Source organism: Aulonocara stuartgranti (genome assembly GCF_965226115.1).
Source record: "Aulonocara stuartgranti genome assembly, chromosome: 7".
Classification (NCBI taxonomy): Eukaryota; Metazoa; Chordata; class Actinopteri; order Cichliformes; family Cichlidae; genus Aulonocara; species Aulonocara stuartgranti.
This window is the reverse complement of record NC_138945.1, coordinates 34,049,055-34,073,511: the sequence shown is the minus strand read 5'-3', so window position 1 is coordinate 34,073,511 and position 24,457 is coordinate 34,049,055. Positions and strand designations below refer to the sequence as shown.

At 40.3% G+C, this 24,457-nt stretch overlaps 2 protein-coding genes across 4 annotated transcripts in view; one reads left to right on the top strand and one right to left on the bottom strand.

Annotated features, from left to right (window-relative positions):
* stxbp1a (syntaxin binding protein 1a) overlaps positions 1-14,997 on the bottom strand; it is a 39,676-nt gene extending 24,679 nt beyond the window's left edge. For all 3 annotated transcript variants that reach the window (XM_082541602.1, XM_082541600.1, XM_082541601.1), the window contains exons 1-2: positions 14,857-14,997; positions 2,029-2,078 (exon numbers count right to left, since the gene is read on the bottom strand). In XM_082541602.1, coding sequence (XP_082397728.1) covers positions 2,029-2,078; positions 14,857-14,893 — 87 coding nt within the window. In that variant the 5' untranslated portion in view covers positions 14,894-14,997. The remainder of the gene's footprint in view (positions 1-2,028; positions 2,079-14,856) is intronic.
* A 2,279-nt stretch (positions 14,998-17,276) lies between these two features.
* niban2a (niban apoptosis regulator 2a) overlaps positions 17,277-24,457 on the top strand; it is a 32,883-nt gene continuing 25,702 nt past the window's right edge. Inside the window, exon 1 of the mRNA XM_082541598.1 lies at positions 17,277-17,570. Coding sequence (XP_082397724.1) covers positions 17,516-17,570 — 55 coding nt within the window. The 5' untranslated portion in view covers positions 17,277-17,515. The remainder of the gene's footprint in view (positions 17,571-24,457) is intronic.

The following is a 24,457-nucleotide window of genomic DNA, read 5'->3' as shown; positions in this document are numbered from 1 at the left end:
TAAATGACTAATAAAGACCGATTCTAGAGACATTCAAATATTTGACTAATAGATTATTTGGCTGGGTATTTCTGCACAGTCTTTACTCAGACACATTTAGCAAATGAGCAACATCTGAAATGGATCCATTTCATCCAATGAGCCAAAATAGTGCAGCTGCTCGAAAAGAACACATTTAGTTGTGTCACCATCAAGAGTTGACGAAGAGTCTGGAAGGCCTCGTGGTATGGTAAATGCTGCTGCACGTCTTTTAACAGGTGTATGTATAAACACATCACTCCAGTTTTAGCAAATTTACACCAGCTCCCTGTAAAGTATCGTATTGATTTTAAGATTCTTTTACTTTTAAAGTTAAATAATATGGCACCCAGTTATTTAAACGAACTCCTCAACATGTATGACCCCAAAACAGCATTGAGATCGTCTAGCCAGATGCTCTTAGCACAATCAAGGTCTTGACTGAAGCGCAGAGGAGATCGGGCCTTCGCAGTAGCAGCACCCTGGAATAATCTGCCAGAGGAGATTCGTACTTCAGAGTCTATTCAGTCTTTTAAATCGCATCTTAAAACTCACTTTTTTACTTTGGCTTTTAATTCGAGTTCAGTATGAGTACCATCAGGTCTGTTTTATGTTTTTATTGTTAATTCATAGTCTTCTCATTTATCTGTATTTGTTTCTCTATTGTTTTCTCTTGTTTTTAACCGATTGTGAAGCACTTTGGTCAGCACTGTTGTTTTTAAATGTGCTATACAAATACATTTTGAATAATCTATGACTATTAAACAGGATTAATGTTATTATTTTACACTAGGTAGCGAGGGCCAGTATTTTCTTTGTCTTTAGATTTTGTTAAAACCCAGTTACATCCAACACGTCTGTGCATGTAAGGCACGCAGTGGTTTTTGTTTTTCAATTTTTTGCCATTCCATCCTATTATTCATCCATTCATGAATAATATGTTTTTCTTGTCATAGGTGTTTGTCTGAGTAAAAAATGTAAAGCAATTATAAAAAGAAACAAACATTAACAAATAAATCTTCTACGGAGCCCCGCAGGGGACATGGGAGAAAAAAAATTAGGGAGAAAAAAAAAATTAAGACGGACTTTTGCGAGATCTCGCAAAACAAACTCGGGATCTCGCAAAAGTTTTAGCCGCATTCTTCGGAGGCCGCCAGCTCGAAGCCGACCGGGAGGTCGAGGCACGATGTGCCGGGAAAGCGGTGTTCCTCCCGGCTGTAGTAGGTCTCGACCTCCCGTTAGCTTCGAGCTAGTGGGTGTCAGATCTCCAAAAACGTCGGAGCATTTTTGCAAATATGTGATGTCTTGTAAACCGAGCAGGTATCTGACGTTTACACAACTACATTCACGCCTCAAAATATCTTAAAAGTGTATTTTGTGACCCAGAAAGAGTAATATTACAACTAAGTAGCTGCCGCCATTGTTGGAATTCAACTTTTGCGAGATCCCGACTTTGTTTTGCGAGATCTCGCAAAAGTCCGTCTTAATTTTTTTTTTCTCCCTAATTTTTTTTTCTTCCATGTCCCCTGCGGGGCTCCGTAATCTTCTAACCCCAAGACATTAACTTTACCTATAAGTTTAAGCTAAACAGTTCATTTACTGCACATTAGAAAAGCTGGAACAAGACACTGTTTGGCAAACCCTATATTTAGTCCCACAAATTTCACCAGTACATTTTTTTCTTTCTTTTACTGACTCAGGTCTAATTTTGAAACATAAGCTACAGATTCAGAGCAAAGTCCAGTTATGCTTCTTTGAAGAGAACTGCTCAATGACTATATTAGCACTTTTTTTAAAGTAATGAACAGGTACAACCCATTCCCAAAAAAAGGTTGAGACACTATGTAAAACAGAATTTATAAGAATAAAATAATATATTTATATTTTACTAAAAAGAATAGGTCCCGCTGGCAGTCAGTTCTACAGCCGGAGTCTAGATAAAAGCTTTCTAATCATCTTGTTTGTTGTATATCAGGGCCCTACACGTGACCCAGAGTGCTGTCCTCTCACCTTCCATTCTCCCTTCTTCTTCACCTTCTTGATAACATCGTTCATAATCTCTGTAAAAGAAAGAAAGAAAAAGAATCATCACAAATCAGATGGGCTCGTTATCTAAGCATTCACCCATCATCCTCTTATACTTATCTCTATGACCTGAGCAGAGATGTTTTAATTCATTTTGTAAGTAAAGAATACACAATCATACAAAGAAAACACAACACACACATTCATGTACCATTTCATCACAGCAAGCTAATATTCACCCTCGGATCAGACAGACTGATGACCTGTCCAGTGTGTGAGACTGCAAATATGTAAAACTCTTAACTAACAGACTTTGGAAAGCACTGACAATAAGGCAGTGAATCTGGAGGTGGCAGATTTAAAGATGCTACGATTATTGTTTGTCAGCGACAACGAGGAACAGGATTAGAAACAAGTACGTTAGATGGAGAGTTCTGTTTGAGCGGTTTGGATACAAAGTTAGAGAGGCAAGGTTGAGTTGGTTTGGACATGTGCAGAGAAATGATTGTCAACGGATGTTGAAGATGGAGATGCCAGGCAGGAGTAAAAGAGGAAGACCTGAGAGGAGGTTTGTGGATGGAGGAGGACAGAGGGTTGGTGTCATGTGGGAGGATGCTAGAGATAGGGTGAGATGGAGGCAGATGATGTGCTAATGTGACAACGAGCAGCTAAAAGAAGATAAAGACAAAGAAGAAGCCAACTCACAGACTTTGAAAAACAGTAATTTATTGAACAAAAGTCAGATTTATTGAAAGTTTTCTCGGAAGAGAGGATTTTTGTACCTTAATTATAATTCAACGGAAACTATTAATTTCTGAAGCAAACCTCCTACAGCCTGGCAGAAAGTGCATCTAGGAAAGGGGTGCACTGAAAGACGAACCAAGAGCATCATAATAATTCAAAATGTTGCATTATGATCATTTTATCTCACGTTTTTTGAATTATTAATCGCTGAAAGTTACATTCGATGAGCCACACAGCCTTTAGTGTGTATCTGCCCAAAGTTAACATGAGAGGGAGAAACGGCAAGAAACAAAATGTTTGTATTATGACAGTAAATCAATCCCAACTTTAAAAATAGACATTTTACTACTACACAACAATTTTTATGATTAATAGAAATTGTGCAGATTGGGTATGAGTGTCAAACTCTTACACCGTGAGAATCACTGGAGTAAAAATCAAGTCTAAAAACAGGAAGTTTGAGTAACTCTTGCCGTATGCTGGGATAGGCTCCAGCTCCCTGGCAACCCTGATAAGGATAAGCAGAAGACAATGGATGTATGGATGGTTAACTAAATTAAACTAAGCCTAAAATAACTGAACCCTGAACTGTTTGATTCTACTCATATGTATTTTAAAATCCAATAATGCTACTATTACAATAACACGCACCATGCATTCATGCCTCCAGTGAGGTTAGCCACCACAGATCTACATCAGTGAATGAATTCTCTCAATGATGAGTGTCTACAAAGACGAGGAAACCCAATAAAGGAAAGCCAGTATCCACTGTGAGGTTATGGCACGATGGCCCTGTTTGTGCCACAATACTGATATTGGCTTGATCAGTATGCCAACCATCTGCCAGCCGTATTAGGATAAATCCATTAAGGGTGAATTACTGTTGAACATCATGTTGGATCACAGTGAATATAAACCGCTAAGCCCTCCCGGCCCCTGCTAAAACCTGCGACCACACAGATACTGATGGATTACCACAGATTAAAAAGGGCCTGAGCAAAAAAAAAAGATGAGGGATGCAAGTGTTTGCTGCCTCGAAAACAATAAGCAGTATGCTCCTCAGAGTCAGATGATGACGCTTTTCAGACAATTGGAGAAATATGCCAGAAGTAGGATGGAAGCATAAAAATTGGAAACTAAAACCAATTATAGTATAAAAGAAATCTAGAATGCATGCAAATAAAGGTCGACTAAAAGTAAATAAGTTATCGTATGTACTATAGCTGAAGCAGACAGAGCTCAGCCTGAACCTCCTGTGAGTGAGACGAACTGTATCTGACCTCCAGTGGGACAGATGGTCTTAATATAGTAGAAATATTCTTGCTAAATGAGAGATTCCCCAACTCAGCTTCAGTCTATTTCCAGCATTTCCTTTGTCCTGTTCTGTTAGCTGCTACGTCAGCCAAGAAGCACTGTGAGTACAAACTACAACCTAAAAAACCTTAAAAAACCTGTGACTTTTACACAGCTGGGGAACCGGGGCTGTCACTGTGCTGACTAATTGCTGTAAAACACTCCAAGTAACAGCTGCAAAATTAAAGCAGGCTCCTTTTCATTCCTGAAAAGTTGACTTGTGTTTCATCCAGCAGCGGCTCCAGGCCACAGGATGAGACACTTCAGAAAACAAAGCAGGACTGAGGATATCCGTGACTCGTCCTCCCTTTTCCTCTGCTAATCTGTTTCCTCTTTTTCCTCTGATAAATGAGCTCAGATAAAAGCAGCTCCAATTATTAAGATAAATTGAATTTTTAACTGTTCTTCGTTTTCTTCCAGGGTCTAAATTCTTTAGTCCATCGATCTCTTAAACATTAATGTCGATTCACAACAAAAGCTTTACTTCAGCTCGATGCTTTAACATTACACTTTCCATATGAACATCTTTTCCTTAGATGCGTCTCAAACCTCGTTGCTGCCATTTCTTAGAAGCCCCCATTGAACCCTTTTTTGGGAGCCCTAAATTTCATTCCTGGCATTTTCCCAATTACTGTCATTGCTTTTGAAGGTAACGTTTTAATATTTATCCAGTTGAATTTAGGTTTGTAAAGGTGAAAAGGTTTGAATATGTTTGCAAGCAGAATATTAGATTAACATTAACTGCAAGGCAGTATATTGATGACATTATGATTGGAGGTTGAGCCCCCTAAAGGTTTAAAGTAATCTCCCCTGGAAGCCCTTCAAGTCCAGTATGGAGGTAGAAGAGTTATAATAAAAGAACTGAACTGAATTACTAAGGGGTTAACAATCCATAGAGGCCAATGTATTTTTGTTACCGAACTATAAACATGCTTTTTAATGCTGAGAAACTGAACATTTTAACATGGGGCTCTATGGATCCAGCACAAGTCACCTCAGTACAACAGTGTCTGTACTATCAAATCAACATCTCTGTGGTTCTACTCAGTGAAATATAGAGCTGAAAATCAAGTACACAACGTTTTCTGGATTATGTTCTGTTAAAAATGATTATAATGTTGATAGATACTAAACAACAAATACACTAATTCAATTTATCTTCTCTTCTGTTAGCTTCAGTTTTGGTTCATTTTTTTTTCAGTTAAAAGGATGACTAATGGGATTATCCTTCATAAGGTTGAGTGAACTGACCCAGGCAGTCAATAAAATAGAGAAGTTAACTTGATAGTGAATGGACTGCACTCTTTTCTAACTGAAGACTGAAAATAAGTTGGGGGGAGGCGTGACTGTGGATTCTTCCTTTCTGACCTCCTGATAAAGGCACAACAGGAACACACCGGTCAGAAAGAAGGGAAGGGACCTGAACAAACACAAGCAGCAGCTGTGTCAACCAAACATGCACAGAAACACATACACACACATCTCATCTCATATCCAGTTAAACAGGATACAATATAATCACGTCAGAGCAGGGACGAAAGTTCACAATTTCTTTGTCAAACTACTCAAATATAAATGAGACTATGAAGACTTTATTAAATATACAGTTAAGACATAAAACTAAAAAGACTACTAAAATATTACATCTTCAGCACCTCAGCAGACACTTGTTTATCTCAGCAGGTTGCAAGTTTTTAAGAGTTGTGGCATTTTCTTGCTCTCCTACGTCATTAACAGGATTCAAACCCCCCAAAATCTTCTGCTTTTCCGGTAAAGGCTCAGTTATCTTTTGTTTATATTATTAAGCACCCTTGTGGATCAAATGTAGTTTTGCAAATTATCATAATTTGTTTCTAATATTTTTGTAATCTTCAGAAATGATTGTAATCTTTTATAGAAATCACTTTTAAATGCTTAATATGCGTATTTTATTGTTTTTATTTTTTTGCCTTTGTGTTATGTTTTCCACAGTTTTGATCAACACCTGCTGCATTTATATTAGCTATGCACACAAACTGACTTCACTCCTCACTCTGTCTTTAATAAGCAAAATTTATAGAGACCACCGCTGGATATACTGTTGCTTATTTACACGTACATAGTTTCATTTTTAGACTGAACTAAAATCACTTTCACTTTTCTGATTGGTTGCCTCTCACAAACAGAAGGGTTAACAATTAACTATAAGAAATATGTGTTTCTTATAGTTAATTGCTTGATGGGGGGGGGGGGGGGGTTCTTGAGGTTTTAGAGGCTAAAGGAAAAAAGTAAATTTTTGTTTCTTAAATCTTGAAATTAAAACAAAAAAGTAACAATTTCAACACCTTTTTCAGTAGAAAAAAACTGAAGTAGAACAAAGAAGAAGAAAATTAAAAACAAAAAAAATTCTAATGGAGCCATCTGATTGTTGAGGTTTTCTCTCCATTATTATTTATTTATAGATACATAGATAGATAGATGGGTGTGTGTAGATGGGTGTGTGTAGATGGGTGTGTGTGTGTGTGTGTGTGTGTGTGTGTGCGTGCGCGCGCGCGCACTTGAGTACCTAGATCCTGAAGCCTGGTTTTGGCTCAGTGGGATTAGTTGTTTGTATTCTGACCTAATTTATAATTGTGTTTAGATGTTTAACATGTACAAAATAAGGGAAAGCATACGTCTTCTCTATAAACCCAGACAAACTGAACACAGTTAGCCATATCAAGGAGCAGTACTATGAGCAATGATATTGCCATTGTGTTGATGTACTCTCCAATCCCCTAAGCCTCGACTTGGGCTGACAGTTTCTCCCTTTGCCTCGTGGTTCTCCCCCCTTCAGGGACTTTCACCTATGAGTACATGACCCATTTCTTTTCTCTGGATCTCAGCTTCACAGCAGCATCATTCCCGAGGGAATGTGACACGCTTGATCTTAAAGAGACACGCAGACAAATCAGCACGACTCACACTGAAATGCAAGCAAAGCCTTCACCACAACCCAAACACACAAAAGAAAAAATGAAACAGAGCTTCATGGTCAGAGTCTCACCATGTCATAGGTTTTGTATTTTTAAAAATCAAAGAGTTTTTGTTTGTACATACACTTCAATAGATTACATTAACCAAAAGATTAAAATAACTCAATATTAATAAAAAAAATAGCTTTTCAATGAGGCTAAATGGTTTCTATGTTCCATCTCTTCCGTACACCTTAAGCACCGATATTAACCAGATTTAACAAAACCTAAAAACACTCCATGAGATAACTATTATCTGTAAATGGAAGGAGCTATCCTTCCATTTACAGCCTCTTCAGATTCATCTGCAGTTACGTAACACCCTAAACTGGCCCCAGCCGGCACAAAATGGCTGTAAGGAAAGCAGAAGAAGAGGATTTATGACCTTCAGTGGATAGCAAGTCAGAGGTCAGAGGTCAGGAGTGCAGTTCACTGGAGCAAAATGGGGAAAAAAAGAAGGAATGCAGGAGAAAAAAATGAAACAAAAACACAAAGATACTCGACTGGAGGTCCACTGAGAAATCTCCAGAAATCCCCCCGCCACAAATGCTATCTCGGTGGACTGATCTCTAAAGACGTGTGTGGGCATTGATTCACTCTCATGTAGTCTACACACGTGCACCTCAAAGAGTTGTCTGTCACCTCTGTTCCCCTGACAGGAGGAGTGTCTTTGTGGGAAACTCAGCTAAAAGTTACTAATGCAGTAACAAGAACATGAAAGAACATACAAAGAACTCTTCACTGATACCCCGAATTCCTTCTCTGCACTGACGCTATTATAAGCATTGTAAGCTAGCTGCTGTGCAGCTTCCAGAAATCAAATGCAGCTCTAAGCTGATACTGTCATGGTCCTGCGACCATGACTCAGTGACTTTGTGTTTGTGTTCCTTATTGTTGTTATTCTCTTTATTATTCTTGGGCTGTTTTGGGATGGTTTGTGTTTTGGGATTTTAGATACTGGGTTTTGGGTTTGTGCTCCCTCTATTGGTCCCTGGTGTTAGTGTTCCCCTGTCTCGTCAGGTTAATCAGGTCCAGCTGTGTCTCCCACCTGTGTGTGATTTCCCAGTGTCTCTTTGTGTACTTATAGTGTGTGATTTCCTCTGCTCCTCGTCGCGTCGTCTGTGTTCATACCTGGTGTAATCCCCTGCATGCTCTCCCTGCTGTTCTCCCTTCATGCTCAGGTTTGCTATTTCTTTGTGTAGTTTCTCCCAGTTAGTTCATCCTTAGTTCTGTTTTGCCATCTCCACTTTATGTTCAGTATTGTCAATAAATCACCTTCACATCTGAGTAAGTGCTGCATCTGAGTCCTCCTTTCCACTCTTCACACGGCCGCCGCCCCGGACCGTGACAGATACCTTGATCAAGGGCAAATGCACAAAACGCCACATCTGCAAAGATGTGGCACCAAATTTTTATCAGGCACTGCAGGTCAGCGAAAACCAGCTGTCCAACCAATGAATGGAATAAATGGAAAGATCGGAAAGGAAACACTACACACCTTTAATGAGAATCTGATATTACTAAACTGCTTTTGTGCAAACACACAGTGCTGACCTACTTAAGCCAGCATTTTTTCCAGTGCAGAAAAAGCAGCAGCTCTTTGTTTTCACGATCCTATAGAAAGAAAAAAAAAAAGCGTGACAAGCCCTAAGAGAACATCTCATACTGATTTTATTAGACTAAGCTAATCATGTCTTACCCGTACAATGTTAAAATGATCATTTTGTTATACAACATGTCAACACATACTTGGTTTTGTATTTTTATCATATTCCCCCTCTATTCTGTTCCTAAAAAATGAAACTGATGTCTCGTCCCTAATACAGCATCATCATTTCTATTATTGGATATTATATCAGCCTTTATTACTATAAATCTGTGGTTGAAATAACTGTTTTGCAATAATTTTCTCTTTTTGCATTTCCTTTCCTTTAGTCCAAGTTCAGTCAGTACAAGACTGTGGCAGGTTTAATTTGCTTTACATTAACTTATTGTATTTGAATCATAATTAAAGTTTAGGAAAATCAGCTTGAATAAAACAATATGATTTCTCTATTTTAATGTTTAACGTATTTTAACTTCTTTTTTTTTTTGCCATGATCAAATAGCCATAGTTAAAATGTGTCTGTTTCTCTGGGAAATTGTGAGATTTTTCTCTTGACCCATTTTGTGACTTCGTGCAACATTAATAATATTTAACCTAATTTCATCCAACCTTTGTCACAAGATATTAATTCTAGTTCTATTGCAGAAACACAAGTGCAAAAATTTAAGAGAGTAACAAGCAAGACAAATTAGGTTTCCTGCACTCACCAGAGAGAGAGCTAAGAAGATGGTATATATATATATATATATATATATATATATACATACACAATTTTTTTTTAATCCTCCTACAGTTAATTTAACAAATTGATAAATTATCATGAAGCCATGCCATCTATATTTCTTGTTTTTGTTTACATCGCTGGAAGAGGAGAGCATCCAGGCTCTGGTGCTGTGGCGATCTTCCATAAGAAGATATTTCTGTAACGTGGTGTTAAATATGTCTCCACTGTACGTGTGTATATGCATGTAAGAAAAGGACTGAGTGCTGCCGAGAAGAGTGGGAGGTAGAGGATGTCTGCCAGCTCTGACACAGCACTCATCCTCAGCAAAAGAGAACGGAATTCATTAAGATTAAGAGCCACTGTGACCCTGCATTACACAGCTCTATTTCAGCCAGCTCTTCATGCTCTATTACTGCAGTGACATGACATTTCAGAGTGTGTGTGTGTGTGTGTGTGTGTGTTTTACAGACGCCCAGGGGCTGCAGGCACTGCGTCAGACTGGATCCAGACGTGTGTGTGTGATGCTGTGGCTCAGTGATGCTTCCAAGGTCAATAGAAGGCGCGTGTGTGCAAATATGTGCATAAAAGTCCTTTTCTATTTCACCTTCCTCCTTCCTTTTATTCACACTACCCCAAACAGAGAAGAGTAAATACAACATGCTTCCAGAAACTTCCAAGGAAGAGTGAACTGACTCTGTTTGACATTTTGGGATGTGAGTATATTCGAACTGGAGACAAAACACTTCCTAGCTTTGCTTTGAAGTCTTTTAGCTCTCCATCACACCATTTCTGAACATATAGCTGGCGCAAAATTGATGTAACACAACTGATAAACATCAGCCACTGCCATCAGCATTGTCAACCTGGCATTATAATACATCTGTGCATCCCTACAGCACGCAGCCTCTTGAGTTACTTTTTAGTTTGTCTTAAAAAATAAAAGGCAACATCAGGGCTCATTTTTGTATCCATTTTGCACCCAGTGGAGCAACAAATTTTAGTACCGTTTCATTTCATTGAGCACAAACAGACGGAAGAAGTGACAAGTGAATGTTTTGAGTGGTAAAAGCAAGCAAACTGGCGAAACGTATATCAAAAATGGTTGCCTGGCTTGCTAATTACTTGATCAAATCTCACCAAAAACTACATTTTTTGATCAAAAACCAAAAACCATTTTGAGTTGTCACACCACTGAGCAGCACGATTTTATATCTTCTGACAATAAACAACCTGATAGCTAAAAAAAAAACTGCAGGGTCACCATTGTGACACACTGGAGGAGATCCTTGAAATGATCTAATAAGAGCAGCAGCAGCCCTGAAAACAGTCTGAAGGCAGACAAGAAGACTACTTTAAAAGGGAGGGTGGTTACCACAGACATAATAGAAAGATACTGAAGTAGCAAGTTTCATTAATTATCAAATTATTATTATTAAATCCTTTTTTTTTTAAATAGACAGCCACATGATAAATATCACATAATCACAAATTAAGAAAATGTGTGCATAACTAGTTGCAGACAAAGAACCTGTTAAAATATTCCAGTTAAATCCAAAATTGTAACTTTGTAATCTTTTTGTAGCTCGTTCTATTCATATCCAGTTAAGTATTTGAATACAGTTTTTCAAAAATCAGTCTGAACAAGACGTACAGTTAATGCTGAAGCGTCCTGACATTGTAAGTCCTGTGTTTAAATCAAAGGCTCAGATGTAGGCAGGCAATCTTTGCAGCAGAGGCTTGTAAATAAACATCATAAAATGCTGCTCTCTTCAGTTCGCTGAGGAGTACCACCCCACTTTTTCATATTAGATGCAATAGTGAGCAGATACAGAAGCATGCATATGACCAATGTCACCACAGTCAAGCACAGACTGAATTGTGGATTATACACCGATCTATTTGTATTTATTTCTATAAAAATATCCAATCTTTGGCATCAGTTTTCTTGAAAGGTGTTCCACATGATTTTTCAAAGTGAGTCTAGCTTCCAGACACAGTTCCAGAAGACTTGAGGTCTTATGCTACCTCAGTGTGCCACTTTCTCTTTTAAGGAGGCTGTCGCATTAATTAAACCTGAAATGGCTGCATGGCGATGACGAGTATGTATGCTGGTGCCAGTCAAACAAAGTGGTTCACAAACGTTTTCTGGTGCATGGTACTTCAGAAGGAAAAAAAAGTTTACATCACACATCCCGGAGATTTTATCCATTATAAACAATAAAAAATGTCTAATTTTGCTTTTGAAAGACTTTTCCGGTTCACATGTCAATATATTCCTAGTCAAGATACTGACCCCATATTGCTCCCATCCATCAGAGTGTGTGTGCGTGCCTGACAATGTTAGAAAAAGACCTGTATGAATTTGTATGTGCAACTGGGTGAATGGGACATATATTAGAAAAGGCACTGTATAGGTAACGTTTAACGTATTAGCTGCTAAAACTTTTGATCACTTTCCCTAACAAACTAAATCATTCAACTTCCCTTTTCATTTTTCACCTGGTTGTCTGTGTGCCACCTCTGGGGCCAGCCCCGCAGTTTGAAAACCACTGATTTAATAACTCTCCACATGCTTTACAAGCCAACTTTGAGCACAAATGCACAGGTAATGAGAGGTGAATAAATAATTGTAAAGCTGTCTATGGTTACAGAAATATTTCAAAATTAACTGGATTTAAAGGATTTAAACAGTCGTCTGGTGATGTAAATTGATTCCAAGGTCAGTTTCTCAGTATATTATGGTATTTATCATGTTACACAATAACATATAAAGTACAGCTATGAAGCATTTTAGCATCTGCTTGAATGACTGAATGAAAGGCGGAACATTATTTGTCTAGGTCAGCAGGTTTTCCTTGAAAACCTTCAAAACATAATAAAACCCACTGCATCTGACCCCATAGACATCACCATAAAGTATATAGCTCAAATACAGAACACCGCCTCGCTCTAAACACTGCGTTCCTTCAGTTTGTGCAGCTCATCTCTTTCTAAATGACTCAGGTCACTGCTGACTGATGAGGTCCTCGTCACTCAGCCTTATTCTCCTTCTGCTGCTCTCTGGCACTGATGTTCATATACAGCCATGAAACGGGGAGGGTGAAGCTCAGCTTGCTGCCCATCCCCCCCCCTCCCTTCATTCTGGCTGCTACATCAATTGCTGCAGAGAGAGAGAGAACGACAGAGAGCCCGCGATGGTGTCACCCTCCCTCTTTCACTCTCTGCCCCCACCAATCACAGCCCTCGCTTCACCTTAGCCAAACGTAGAGCAGGTGTTGCCTCCCTGCGTCCTTGTCTTTACTGGGAAACATGCACGCAGTGTTTACATTGCTCAGGAAAAAGATGATTCACTCGGCCTGCCTTCAGCTTTTCACAAACTGGGTTATGCAATAGCCAGTTACAGTGTTTAAATAATTAAAGAACGCGCGCAGATAATTGGCATATGAAGCTGCATTGTGTAATGTAGTAGGGCGTGCAGATGATATCATTTCTATCAAAACTCAGTCTTCTGGCCTTGTATTAAAAAAAATGTAGACTAACTTACAAAAATGCAGGTCTGGGCTGAGCTCAGCCACAGTGCAAACATCCAGCATCAGGCTCAGAATACTTTTTATAATTTAATACTGTACTCTTGGATTCAAAGTAGATGTGAAGTTACTGATGATCGAGGCTCCTCTTTGTGACAATGCACAAATCCTTTCACTTCATGTCAAAGAACAGAAAAATATACTAATATATATACACTAATATATATATATATATACACTAATATATATATATATATATATATATACACACTAATATATATATATATATATATACACACTAATATATATATATATATATATATATATATATATATATATATATATATATATATATATATATATATATATATATATATATATATAGAGAGAGAGAGAGAGAGAGAGAGAGAGAGAGAGAGAGAGAGAGAGAGAGTGTGTTTAATGGGATGGGGTGGGTGTGAGCCAGAATTCTGCAGCAGCACCAGTGAGGCAAATATACCTTAGAGCACAGCTGGGTGTAGCTTAAGAATTTTCAGATTCCAGCAATGTCATGACCAGAAAGTGACACATTAGCTCCTGGTACAGAGCAACTGTGTGGATTTGTATTAGTGAAATGTGACACCGAATCAATACTATGAACAACAGACGCCAAATGAAGCAAATCCTGCAGCCGGGGTAGGGCACGGTACCAAAAAAAAGAGGAGAGAGAGAGAATGAGCAGCTTGGTGTAAGAATTTAGGGACGAACTGGATACATGGCTTCACATTAAGCCATCTCTATCAGGTTTTATGGGCTCGTTCCTGAGCCTTTCGACGACCACTAACACTTGCACCCAGTTGAACCTCCTGCGCCTCCACCATAGTCAGGCCTGTTTCATCACAGCACACCTACCGCTAGAGCACCAGCCCAAATGTAATGAGCCGAAATGACACAATCGGATACTGAACCTTGAGTTAACAGTGTCCTAATGATGCAGGGTTACACAGACTGCCGGTGCCGCACCGACTCTACTCAAAGGGCACGATGACTAAAAGCCGTCCGCGGAAAAATATACAAAAAATGCGGAATTTCTTGCGCAGCGCCAGTTTTAAGGCAACTTTCACGACTCTGGTGCACTCCGCCATTAACGTGAAGCGGAGCATAGGTGGTGCTCTCCGGCTGAGAAAGGGTGTTTTACGCAGCTGAATTATGCTCCATCGGATGGGGTGAGGCACTGCTGCAGTCGGGGAATCCCACGGATCGAGACCGCTAATCTTCATTCATTTTGCAATAAACAGCATCGCATTACATTGTGTTGGCTATTATTAGCTCGCCAGCGTGTGAACAGTACGTGCATCCTGCATGTTGTGGCACAATATTCAGGCAGAAACAGATCGGGATGCAGCTCACAGGCAGAGGCAGATTAGTCCTTAAATAAACGTAAATTGTGTCTAAAAGGGGCGCACACGGGCTTCATTACTCTGTGGCTTCTCATCCCACCGGAGGAGGATGCCAACATCTTCTATTAGTGGGCTAATCATCGCTTGTCAACAGCGTTTTATACGCTCTGTCGCTTGAAATGCAATTGCGCATCCGCGCCGCAGGAGACCAACGAGACGGAGCAGCCTCTGCAGGGCATCCAGTGCTTCCTCACTACACCTCTGCGGTTTACATCGGGATACAATGGAACATCACCTTCACCGTTATCATCGTCACCACTCAGATGCACTAGCAGCCACCCGCATCCTGTCCCCCCCGCTCCCCGGCCCTTTTCTTTTTAAATATATACTCGCTCTCTGGCATATACACAGCTGAATCGGGGTGCAGCAAGACCATATCCCGCACAAATTCTGAGCACCATAAATTAGGAGAAAAAAAAAGTCTTACTTTCGCCGACCACCGCCTTTAATCCGATAGGTGCCATGATGCTGCCTCTGAGTGCTGGACCGACTGATTACCCTCTGCTTACTCTCTCTCTCCTCCTCCTCCTCCTCCTCTCTGATCGTGTCACACCGCTGCGGAGGAGCCTCCACTTGGAAACGTCACTGCGTATCCTTCCGCATCATCCACACTGGTGATGTGCGGACGTTTGGCTACAGCTGTGTGTATTAGCTCAAACTAATTCCTACTAAAGACATTTATTTGTTAAGCCTTACCCGCTCATTTGTCCAAATAGAATTTAAAGATTCCTGCAAAATACCCTTGTTTTTCACAGAACCTGAAATAAATACATGATAAGAAAATAAAGTAACCCTTCATTTTTAAACAAGTTTTAATGCATATAACCTTAAGCAGATGGCACAATAATAGATTCATAGTTTTATATACATAATAATATAGTGAATCATTACATTTATACAGGAAGACAGTGATGTGCAAAAGTCTTGTGTCACTGATTTAGTGAAATGTGCAAACATAAATGGTAGTATAGTATAAGACAAAAACACAGTATACACAATTCTAACAAGCTTGAAAGTCAATATTTGCTATGACCTTGCAACTTTGTTCTTCATAGACTCTTAAAGATATTCAAAGAAAGCTTGCTTAAGTAGTCTTCAATAATAGTTCTCCAGGCTTCTTGAAGGGCATTCAAAGGTCTTCTTTGGATGTTGGCTGCCTTTTGACCCGTTCTCTGTCAAGATCATCCCACACTGCTTTAGTAATATTGGGGTACAGGTACCAAGCCAATCCATGACTGATAGAATCAATATTACTAGATACTCACTGTTTACCTTTGATGACTGCCTCGTACATACTAACGATGATTTGAACCAACAGTTTGAAATTTGGATTCATCACTCCATAATTTTCAGTCTAGTTCCTTTGCAGTTCATGCACAACTCAGCTTTTCCCCTTCTTTAGGAATGGCTTCTTGATAGCCACCCTTCAACTCTGGCCATGTCTAATGAGCTTTCAGTGAACGGTAAATGGATGAACTGAAGGACAAGAAGTATCTCTTATCGCCTGTGTCAGAACCTGAGAGCAAGAACAGGTCGCTAGTACCAAAGTGTCTAAAGATACTGTTTAAAATTGGTTCTTTGCCAAGCTGTCTGTTATGTGTAGACACTGGTTCATCCCCTTGAGTTGTGGGCCTTTTTTACGCTTAAATCATTCATGTTGATTCATCAAGTTAAAATTAACGTTTCAGAAATGAGGTATTTTTGTTTCTTTGTTCCTTTTCCCCTCAGAGTAGTCTATAAAAGTTGTAAAAATCAATGGGGACCACAGCAGACATAAGTTCTCAGCTGTTTGACAAACTGCATTCATAAACTGTACAGGTGAGATGCAAAGAAGACCAGACAGGTTTTTTTATTAGAACTAATAAACATAATAGTCGAAGAAAAACTGGACCATAAATTTATCAAAAGTACCGGAACACTCAGCACATCCAGTAAGTTCTTAATAATTAAATTAAAACCTACAAAAAGACACAATCAGCACATATAGTTCATTCAGTTTAAGCAATGTTTTCACTAAAATGCATGCTCACAAAATGTTGTGTCTCACTCCCATTTCTTATTGTTGCATTTAAAGCTCTATTTGGAAGATCCAACCATGCAAAATATTAGTTTTTGCCATTTGTTAAGTGGTCTTAAACTTTTGATCAAATGGTCCAGTTTATTGACTCTAGTAAGCAGATGTGATGCATTGCAGTCTCCTTTTATGACACTTTTACTTCACTTTATTTTCAGCTAACTTTTGGAAGTTGCAGAGCTTAATTTTCAGCCTTCATTGCTGATAAAACCATAAATTCATAGACTGTTTCAGCAGCATTAGAGATCATTGCATAAACGTGAACAATTTAACATCCAGCATTTTAGATGGGTTTTTTTTAAAGGATCAACTCGCTTACTGAAATATTCAACATGTTTGGAAGAGCTGGTTTGGATACTGGCCTGCTTCAAAATTATAGTAAAGAAATATGTTTTCCACAAGGGGGCAGCATTTATCTGTGTGTGGCAAAATGCTACTGGGTCCAACCATAGACTCGCTTTCAACGTTGAGCCCAAAGCGCGCACTTCAAAGAGCCTTTAGTTAATTTCTCCTGATTTTTAATCACAATATAAATATCATGAAATCATTAAAAGAAACATTTTAAAGAAACTTACTAATAAACGCACTAAGGTTGTATTTTTAACATTTGTCAAGTTTAACATTATTAAGTTTGCTGCTACAAGCAGACACTCTCGCGTACAGTACGCACTGTGATACTCTTAAGCTCCTGGTTCTGGCCACACCCTTAGCACAGCCGACTGAACACGTTGGACCAGTGATGACTCCCAGAGGGTGTGTCCCGCTGCTGTGAAACGCAGCACTGTTCACCAGCACGTCCTCCTCCTCCTCCACCGCCTCCTCCTCCTGTTTTTTAGAAAAAGCTGAAGGCGCCCACACTCAACGCACCAACGCCAGAACAGTGCTCCTCTCTAAGGGGGGAAAGTGAGAGAAATTCCCAGAGGGTTTGCCCGGAGACTGCTGGAAATTTTCCCCTGGAGTAAAACCTGCCGAGTTAGGATACTTAGAGGATATCAGAGGCTCTCCTGTAACCATGGGGGACGTGGTTTCCTCTCACCTGGATGAGGATAGGCGGGAGATGATTACAGGTAAGATGAGTACCGTTGCGCGTTATAACAATCTTATTACAGAGTTTTGACCATGTTGTTGCCTTTAAGAAAATCGATTTATATTACTTTTATCATCTAAACTGCAGAAATCAAGTATAGACGGTTACTTTTGTGCCACCGCCTTGTAGGTGTGCTTTACTTGAAGGCTTCCCATGAATCTCAACTCCACTGCAGCCCTGTTTCTTAGAGATAATAAGTAGGTTTCCGATGTTGCAGCATGTTTGTATAAGTTATGGACTGACTGCTATTTAAGTCTCAGATTGCTCCACAGAGTGAGCTGGGCAGCAGGTCTGGGCGTCTATTAAAGTCATGCGAGTAGAAGAACAATACAAAGACTGAGATACTTCAATGGATATAACGTGATCCCTGTCCTAGAAGTAGCTTGGTGATGCGTTCGAGTATCAAAACCACTTCAGGAATTTGGGAAAAACTAGTGTTTTTTGTTTTTGTTTTAATGCATGGAGTTCAATCTTCCAGACTTGTCATTTCCTAAGACTTTTGTATCAGGGTCATTTCAGCCTCAGCTGGGATGCCCCTTTAGTTCAGGGTTGTAATCCTGTTTGTGTGCATACGCTGGCAGAAGTACTCCTATGAGGAAACCCAGAATTATTCTCTAGAGGCTCAGGCACCGAGTGTGTTTGTTGGATTTTCCTTTTGTGAGCAGAAATAGAAAAAAAGTGGGAAGAATCACCCTGTTAGAATCTGGCTGTTGTAAAAAAAAAAAAAAAAAAAAAGGTAGTTCACATATAAAAGGATAAATATCAAATGTAACTTCTCAAATATGAGGGGTTTTGTTTTTGCCTTTTGTGTGACTTTGGGGGTTCTGGCCAGAGAAATACATGTTTTCTGCTGTCTTATACTGATCCAAAGTTGATCCAAAGATGTGTGACATTCAGAATGAGCAGAAACTGGGCTTTAGAAAGTACAAGCAAGGTGTTCAATGTGAAAGTTCTTGACCTTAGGAACAAAGCAATCTGGTCTTACTGGCTTTTTGGAGCCCTTAGCCACATGTGCTGGTCTTCATTCTTGAAAGGCGCTCAGTCAGGTATCATCATGTGTCATAATGTAAGGCTTGTTAATGATAAAATATGTTAAAACTATAAAATGTAGGGTCCACATGACTGTGGAAAGCTGCGAAGGTAGAAAATATGACATTTAGCTACATGCAGGCCTTCATTGTTAAAATACGCGAGTGCAGTATTTCCTGCTTATGAGTCCACTCAGAAAAAGATCCATATAAAGAGACTAGTCAGAGGGAGAGGGGAAGATAACAAGTGAAGCAGGTAGAAACATGTCACAGGCCGTCTGACTCTCACACACACCCCTCTCTGTGTTGTTCCTGCCAGTATCTTCTACAAATCAACACAGTGAAAACACCCACGTCAACAGAAGACAAGTGAACACCTGTGCATGTCTTTAAAGAAAAAAGAAAACTTTCTTTTTATCCAGGTCCCACTTGTCGATGTGTTTGCACCTTTTAAGTTCGTGTGTGAGACAGGGTAAAGACCAGTCAGCGTTTTTGAGTCAGGAATCTTGTTGTGTCTAACTCCCACAAAGGCAACTACTCAATGATCTCCTCCCCTATAGGACCCACACAGCAACCCCATGTGTGTGAGACACATGCAAATCATAACTGCCTGCTGACCCACATGTTCACCCATCTATGGTCTGCTTAAGGCAGAAATAACCAACAGACTCAAACCTTGGCCTAGATATGTGCTGCCTACTATCAAACCCTTGAAATATAAGCGATCATCCTCAAAGAATAAGTTAGTAGATTAATCGTTTCACAGCAGGTTTTAGATAAAAACAGCCAAAGAATTAGAGTCAAATCCAGTCAGCTGTTTCTGGTGATCAGCTGACTTTTCTGGATCGAGTCACAGTGTTCACCTTTGAGGAGCTGCACGTGTTGCTCTGAAATTTGCTACAAATGAAATGAAGATGGTAGCTTTGATGCTAAACATTAGCATGACAGCATTGTTACTTGGAACAAAAAAAAAAAACTGTTCAAAAATAAAGTTAAAATAAAAAAAAATGTATTTATATTAGAGATCAATAGAAAAAGAACTAACACTGCAGTAAAAAAGATAAGAAGCTAATAGTTAAATTCAGCAACAAAACATGAACTTTGCCATGTGAGTGACACCGCCCTCTTTTGCCAACATGACGCAAAACAGGTAATTATAAAAAGGGACAACATGCCTAACTCAGGCACACCTCAGACTGTTTGTGCACACGGTTTTATAAATCTGTTGAAAATAATGTTCACGCTCATGTCTGCCTTTTTTAGTTTTATTAGTATTTTACCATTTTTATTCATCTACTCACCTATCTGGCTAAGCCTTTTGATGTTAAACAGTGGATGATGATTGATGATGACGACGATGACTGATAATGATTGATAATGATAAGGATTGGTGCTTGATGACGACTGATTGTTATCAATCATCATCAGTTGCTGGCAATGATTGATGATAATGAGGGTTGGTAATTGATGACGACACTGATTGACAATGACGACTGATTAATGATAAGTGGTGATGATTGTTTTCTTTCTCTCCCTTCACAACAAAACTGTAAATCCACTCCTATAAAAAATGCACAATTTGGTTTTTAAGCACCGACAGAATTCATATCCAACTCATCTTTATTAATCATACATTTATTCCATAAATATTATATTTGCCTTAGGAAATTGTAATTATTCTAAGAGAGCCATGGTATTCAAAGAATCCTGAGCTCAAACCTTGGGCATACTAGCAGAGGAGAACTTCCAGTTGGGAAAAAACTTCATAAATCTTATTTTGGAACAAAGTCAGCAAACCTTTTAAGCCTTCTTAAATCATGTTTTAAGGGTTGTTGTATACACACAGTTGTTATGCCCCAGTGAGCCTGAAAATTTAAGTCAATTTAGATAATGCTCCAAAATAGCTGCAAAGAAGTGCATGAATGCATTTCAAGTTGGCTGCAGTTTCATTACTTATTGCCTGAAAGAATTTGTCACTGCAAACTGCTTTTCCTTTGCTGTTCTTCGGTTTTCCTACTTGGAAAGATTGTGGGCCCTGCTGTCCTTTGCTAATCTTAAGCCCACTTCAGTGTACATCTACTGAACAATGCCTTTTTGTCTGCAGTGTCCTTCTGCCATCAGTTCCTCCATGCTCTTGCCTACTGTTATTTGTTATTCATTACAAATGCACTTAAAAAATTGAAGGAATGAAACAAAGGTTTACATCAAGGTCATGAATCTGGGTTATGGGCTTAAGATTTTAAGTAAGCATAGGAAGCACTGATAGAGAGTCTGTAATTCTTATACAAGAAAAAAAAAAGAAAGCTAAAATATGTGGTTTTTTTGTTGGAGGTATTTGTGATAAATTACTTTCCAGCTCAGAGTCTGAAGCTAACCCTAACCATTTCCTGTTTCATTTAATCCTCTAAAAGGACATGCAAACACTGGAAAATACTTAAGTATGGCGTATAAAAAGTACCAAAAGTTCCATTTTTACTCTATTCCATGATGTCACATGTAAAGTAAATAGCAAACAAGAGATGGAGGAGGGTTGTAACAACTATAGCACATGGCTATACAGTTTGAATGAGAGAACCGAGTATGTATTTTATGATGTGGGCTTTGTTTTAATTTCTAAGTGCTCATTTACAGCTTCCTAGTCTGCTGATTTTGGCTCAGCAAGGCGAACGGTGGAAAGTACCAACTCTCTGCAAGTTTGCAGTGGAGGCCACAGTAACCGGAGCGTAATCTAGAGGAAATTTAGCCAGGATAAAGAGAGTTTCCATCCAAAATCAGATATCCTCTGCATTTTTTCTGAGACTAACTGTTCTGAAGGCAGACCCTGTCTGATAAACCCACCGAGGATGAAGAAAAAAATCCTTCAATAAAAGGAATGGAATGACAAACCTGACGAGAGATTCAAAGCCATCGTCTGGAACAATTTAAAGTACTTGCTGATGTTTAGTTTTTCCAGGTGCCTCGCTATCTTGCAGCCCCTTAACCTGCCCTCCCCTCTCATCCTGGTATGTCATGGTGTTTTTAAATGCGTGTCCCTGTCCCCAGTCTCCTCCGCATTCCCTCCATCTATCCTGTCCTGTCAGCTCTTTCCTTCCTGCTCTCCCACTGCAAGCTGGCTCCCTCCTTCCTGCGTCGTTCCTTCCATAAACAGATCATAGTCAACACTATATGCTGCTGAATGAGCCAAAGACACTGATCAGCTCGAACACCAACTCTTTTCCAGCATTAGAACGTGGGAAAAGCCTTTGTCCCCTCCAGCAGCTTCTCAGTCTATTTATTAGGAAGCTGAATGACGACAGATAACAAATCTCGAGGATATGTGGAACACAGAAAAGTCTTTCAGCAATACCAGGAGGCTTTGCTTTTATACAAACAAGGACTTACGCTAACAGATATATTCAGAACTTAATAATTTGATATATACAAACGATGAAGAGAAAGCAGCTGCCATTTACTGGAGCCTGAGCAAATGTTGTCAGGTTTTGGTTTGTCCAGAACCTCCAAACTGCATTAACAAATGTGCACTGTAGTCTGAAATGCTCAAAGAAGTTACAAATGGTTCGTTTGTGTAAACTTAAATATTCCTTTTAGAAATTCAAGTTTGAGTTTAAATATCAGATTTTGAGATGATTTAAAACAAGTTAAAGGATCATTTCAGAGTATTTTTTCTACTGTATTGTGCACTTACCTAATAGTATTTTTTCATGAGAGTTGGCATTATTTCAAGTTATTTGCATAATAAATTATGGACGTCGGCTGAAATATAATGCATGCTCTTTTTTTTTTCTTTTTTTTTTTGGCCTGTCCCGTTTGGCTCTTTTGCCATCAGAATTATTGTCTAAAGGCAAAGAAAGATGCCCAACGGATTTACTTTACCAAACTGACCATCCCAGCCTTGCCGTAATGGTCCATTTGATTCACCTTTTATTGTTTATTTTATTTTCACTTACTGAATACGGGACAGACTTGACTGGGGGAAAGAAGGGGAGAAAGAAAGAGGGAAAGAGAAACAGCTGAGAAGAGGGACGGGGGAGAAGGGCAAAAGACAAAAACCAACAGAACGGGCAGAGAAAAAAAAATGCATATATCGATCACCTGGATCACCTGCTGAGAAAGAAAAAAGAAAGCAAGCAGAAGAGAACAAGAGTAATAGAATAAACAACATCACAATGATATATGAGAATATGACAGTAAATACTAAATGTTAAACATTATTGTGCAGCACATAAGATCAACAGAACACAGTGTGCTTTGAGGTAGGAGCCAAAAAGGGTGTAGTTTGTGGGTGTGATCACCCGTGTGTACACCTGTGAGCATGGACGCGCTTGTTTTTTGTTTTTTTTTAAAGGTTCCTTCATGTAATGATCTGCTAGAGGGTGTGGGGGGGCCACAGCCCCGTCCTCCAGGGCATGAAGCAGGTATGGAGGAGATCAAAACTCCAGACATCCAGAGGCCCCCAGAACACAAGAGACCAAGGAAGACCAACAGAGGGGCAGCTGCGCCACTGTCCCGGAAAGAGCTGAGGAGAGTCCCAGATGAAGGCTCACTCAGCAGCCGCGGAGCAGAAGCCAGGGGGAGTTGCAGTGACGCGCCCGTGAGCTCCGCCGGCAGCCAGCTGCGCCTGAGTGACCGAGCCCCAGGCCGAGAGGCCGGGGGCACCCCACCTCCAAAGTGGCCCGAGCGAGCCCCAGGCTCCAGGCCCCGATAAGCGGCCGCCAAGGAGTGAGCCGGTGTGTACCTGGACGCCCATCCCCGGACACAAAGAACCACCAACGCACCGATGTCTGAGGGGGTCCGCCACTGGCAGTTGAAGTGGTGGTAGGGGGAGATAGGCCTCCAAACCTTGGAGGGCCTGAGATGTCCCCAGAGAGGTGGCGCCTGACACCCAACCTGACATATAGACACAGACATACAGGCACACACAGATACAAACATCCATTCCCACCCTCATGCTCTCATATGCACTTACTCCACACTCAACCAACGTGGAGACAGACATAAAGAGACGCTGTACACACGATCACACTCCCCAAGCGTACTCTACAAACCAGGTCTAGGTGCCCCCGCCCCTGGAGGGGGGAACTGCACCCAGAGCCAGGTGGTGTTTCCCTTTTCCCTGCGGTGGGGGGAGGCAGACCTAGTCCTAGCCCCCCTGCTCCAGCAGGTCGCAGAGAATGGGGGTGAGAGAAGACTCCAAACCTCCCTCCACCCGCTCATTGTAGTGTTGATGCATGTGTGTTCTAAGGTGCATTTAAAACCCAGGAGGGCATGGAGCTACCTGCCAGAGAGCAGCAGGTAAGCGCATGGTCCCTCCTGCTAGCCCTCAATGTCTACGTGTATTTAAAATTGAGAGGTGGGCAACGATGCCAGGGGTGGGGTGTACACCCTGATGGTACTTTGGACTCCGTGTATCGTGCCCACCCCCAAGATCCTATATGTATGTGTAATGAGAGTGTGAGTAATGTGAATGTCTAAGTTGTGGGATAAAATTGAGGCAGAGGCAGCCAGAAGGGGACAGAGGGGGGGGGGGGGGGGGGGGGGGGTAGCCTCCTCTGCACCCTGGTGACATACCCCTACTCCAAGGCCCTGCATGTGTGGGTGGTTGTGGTGGAGCAGGAAGAGGGAGGCAGCTGGAGATGGGGAGGGAAGGAAGGGAGGGGCAAGTGACCCCTCCCTGGGGCCAGCTCCCCCGCTGACCCCAGTATAATGCATGCTCTAATATACAGTGCTGTTGCTACATTTTGCTCTCAAGTTACTCAGGTTGAGTCATATTTACATTTTGCAAAAGTTTTGATTCACCAATCATTTCTTCATAATTTGTTTACAGTGAGGCAGACTTTCT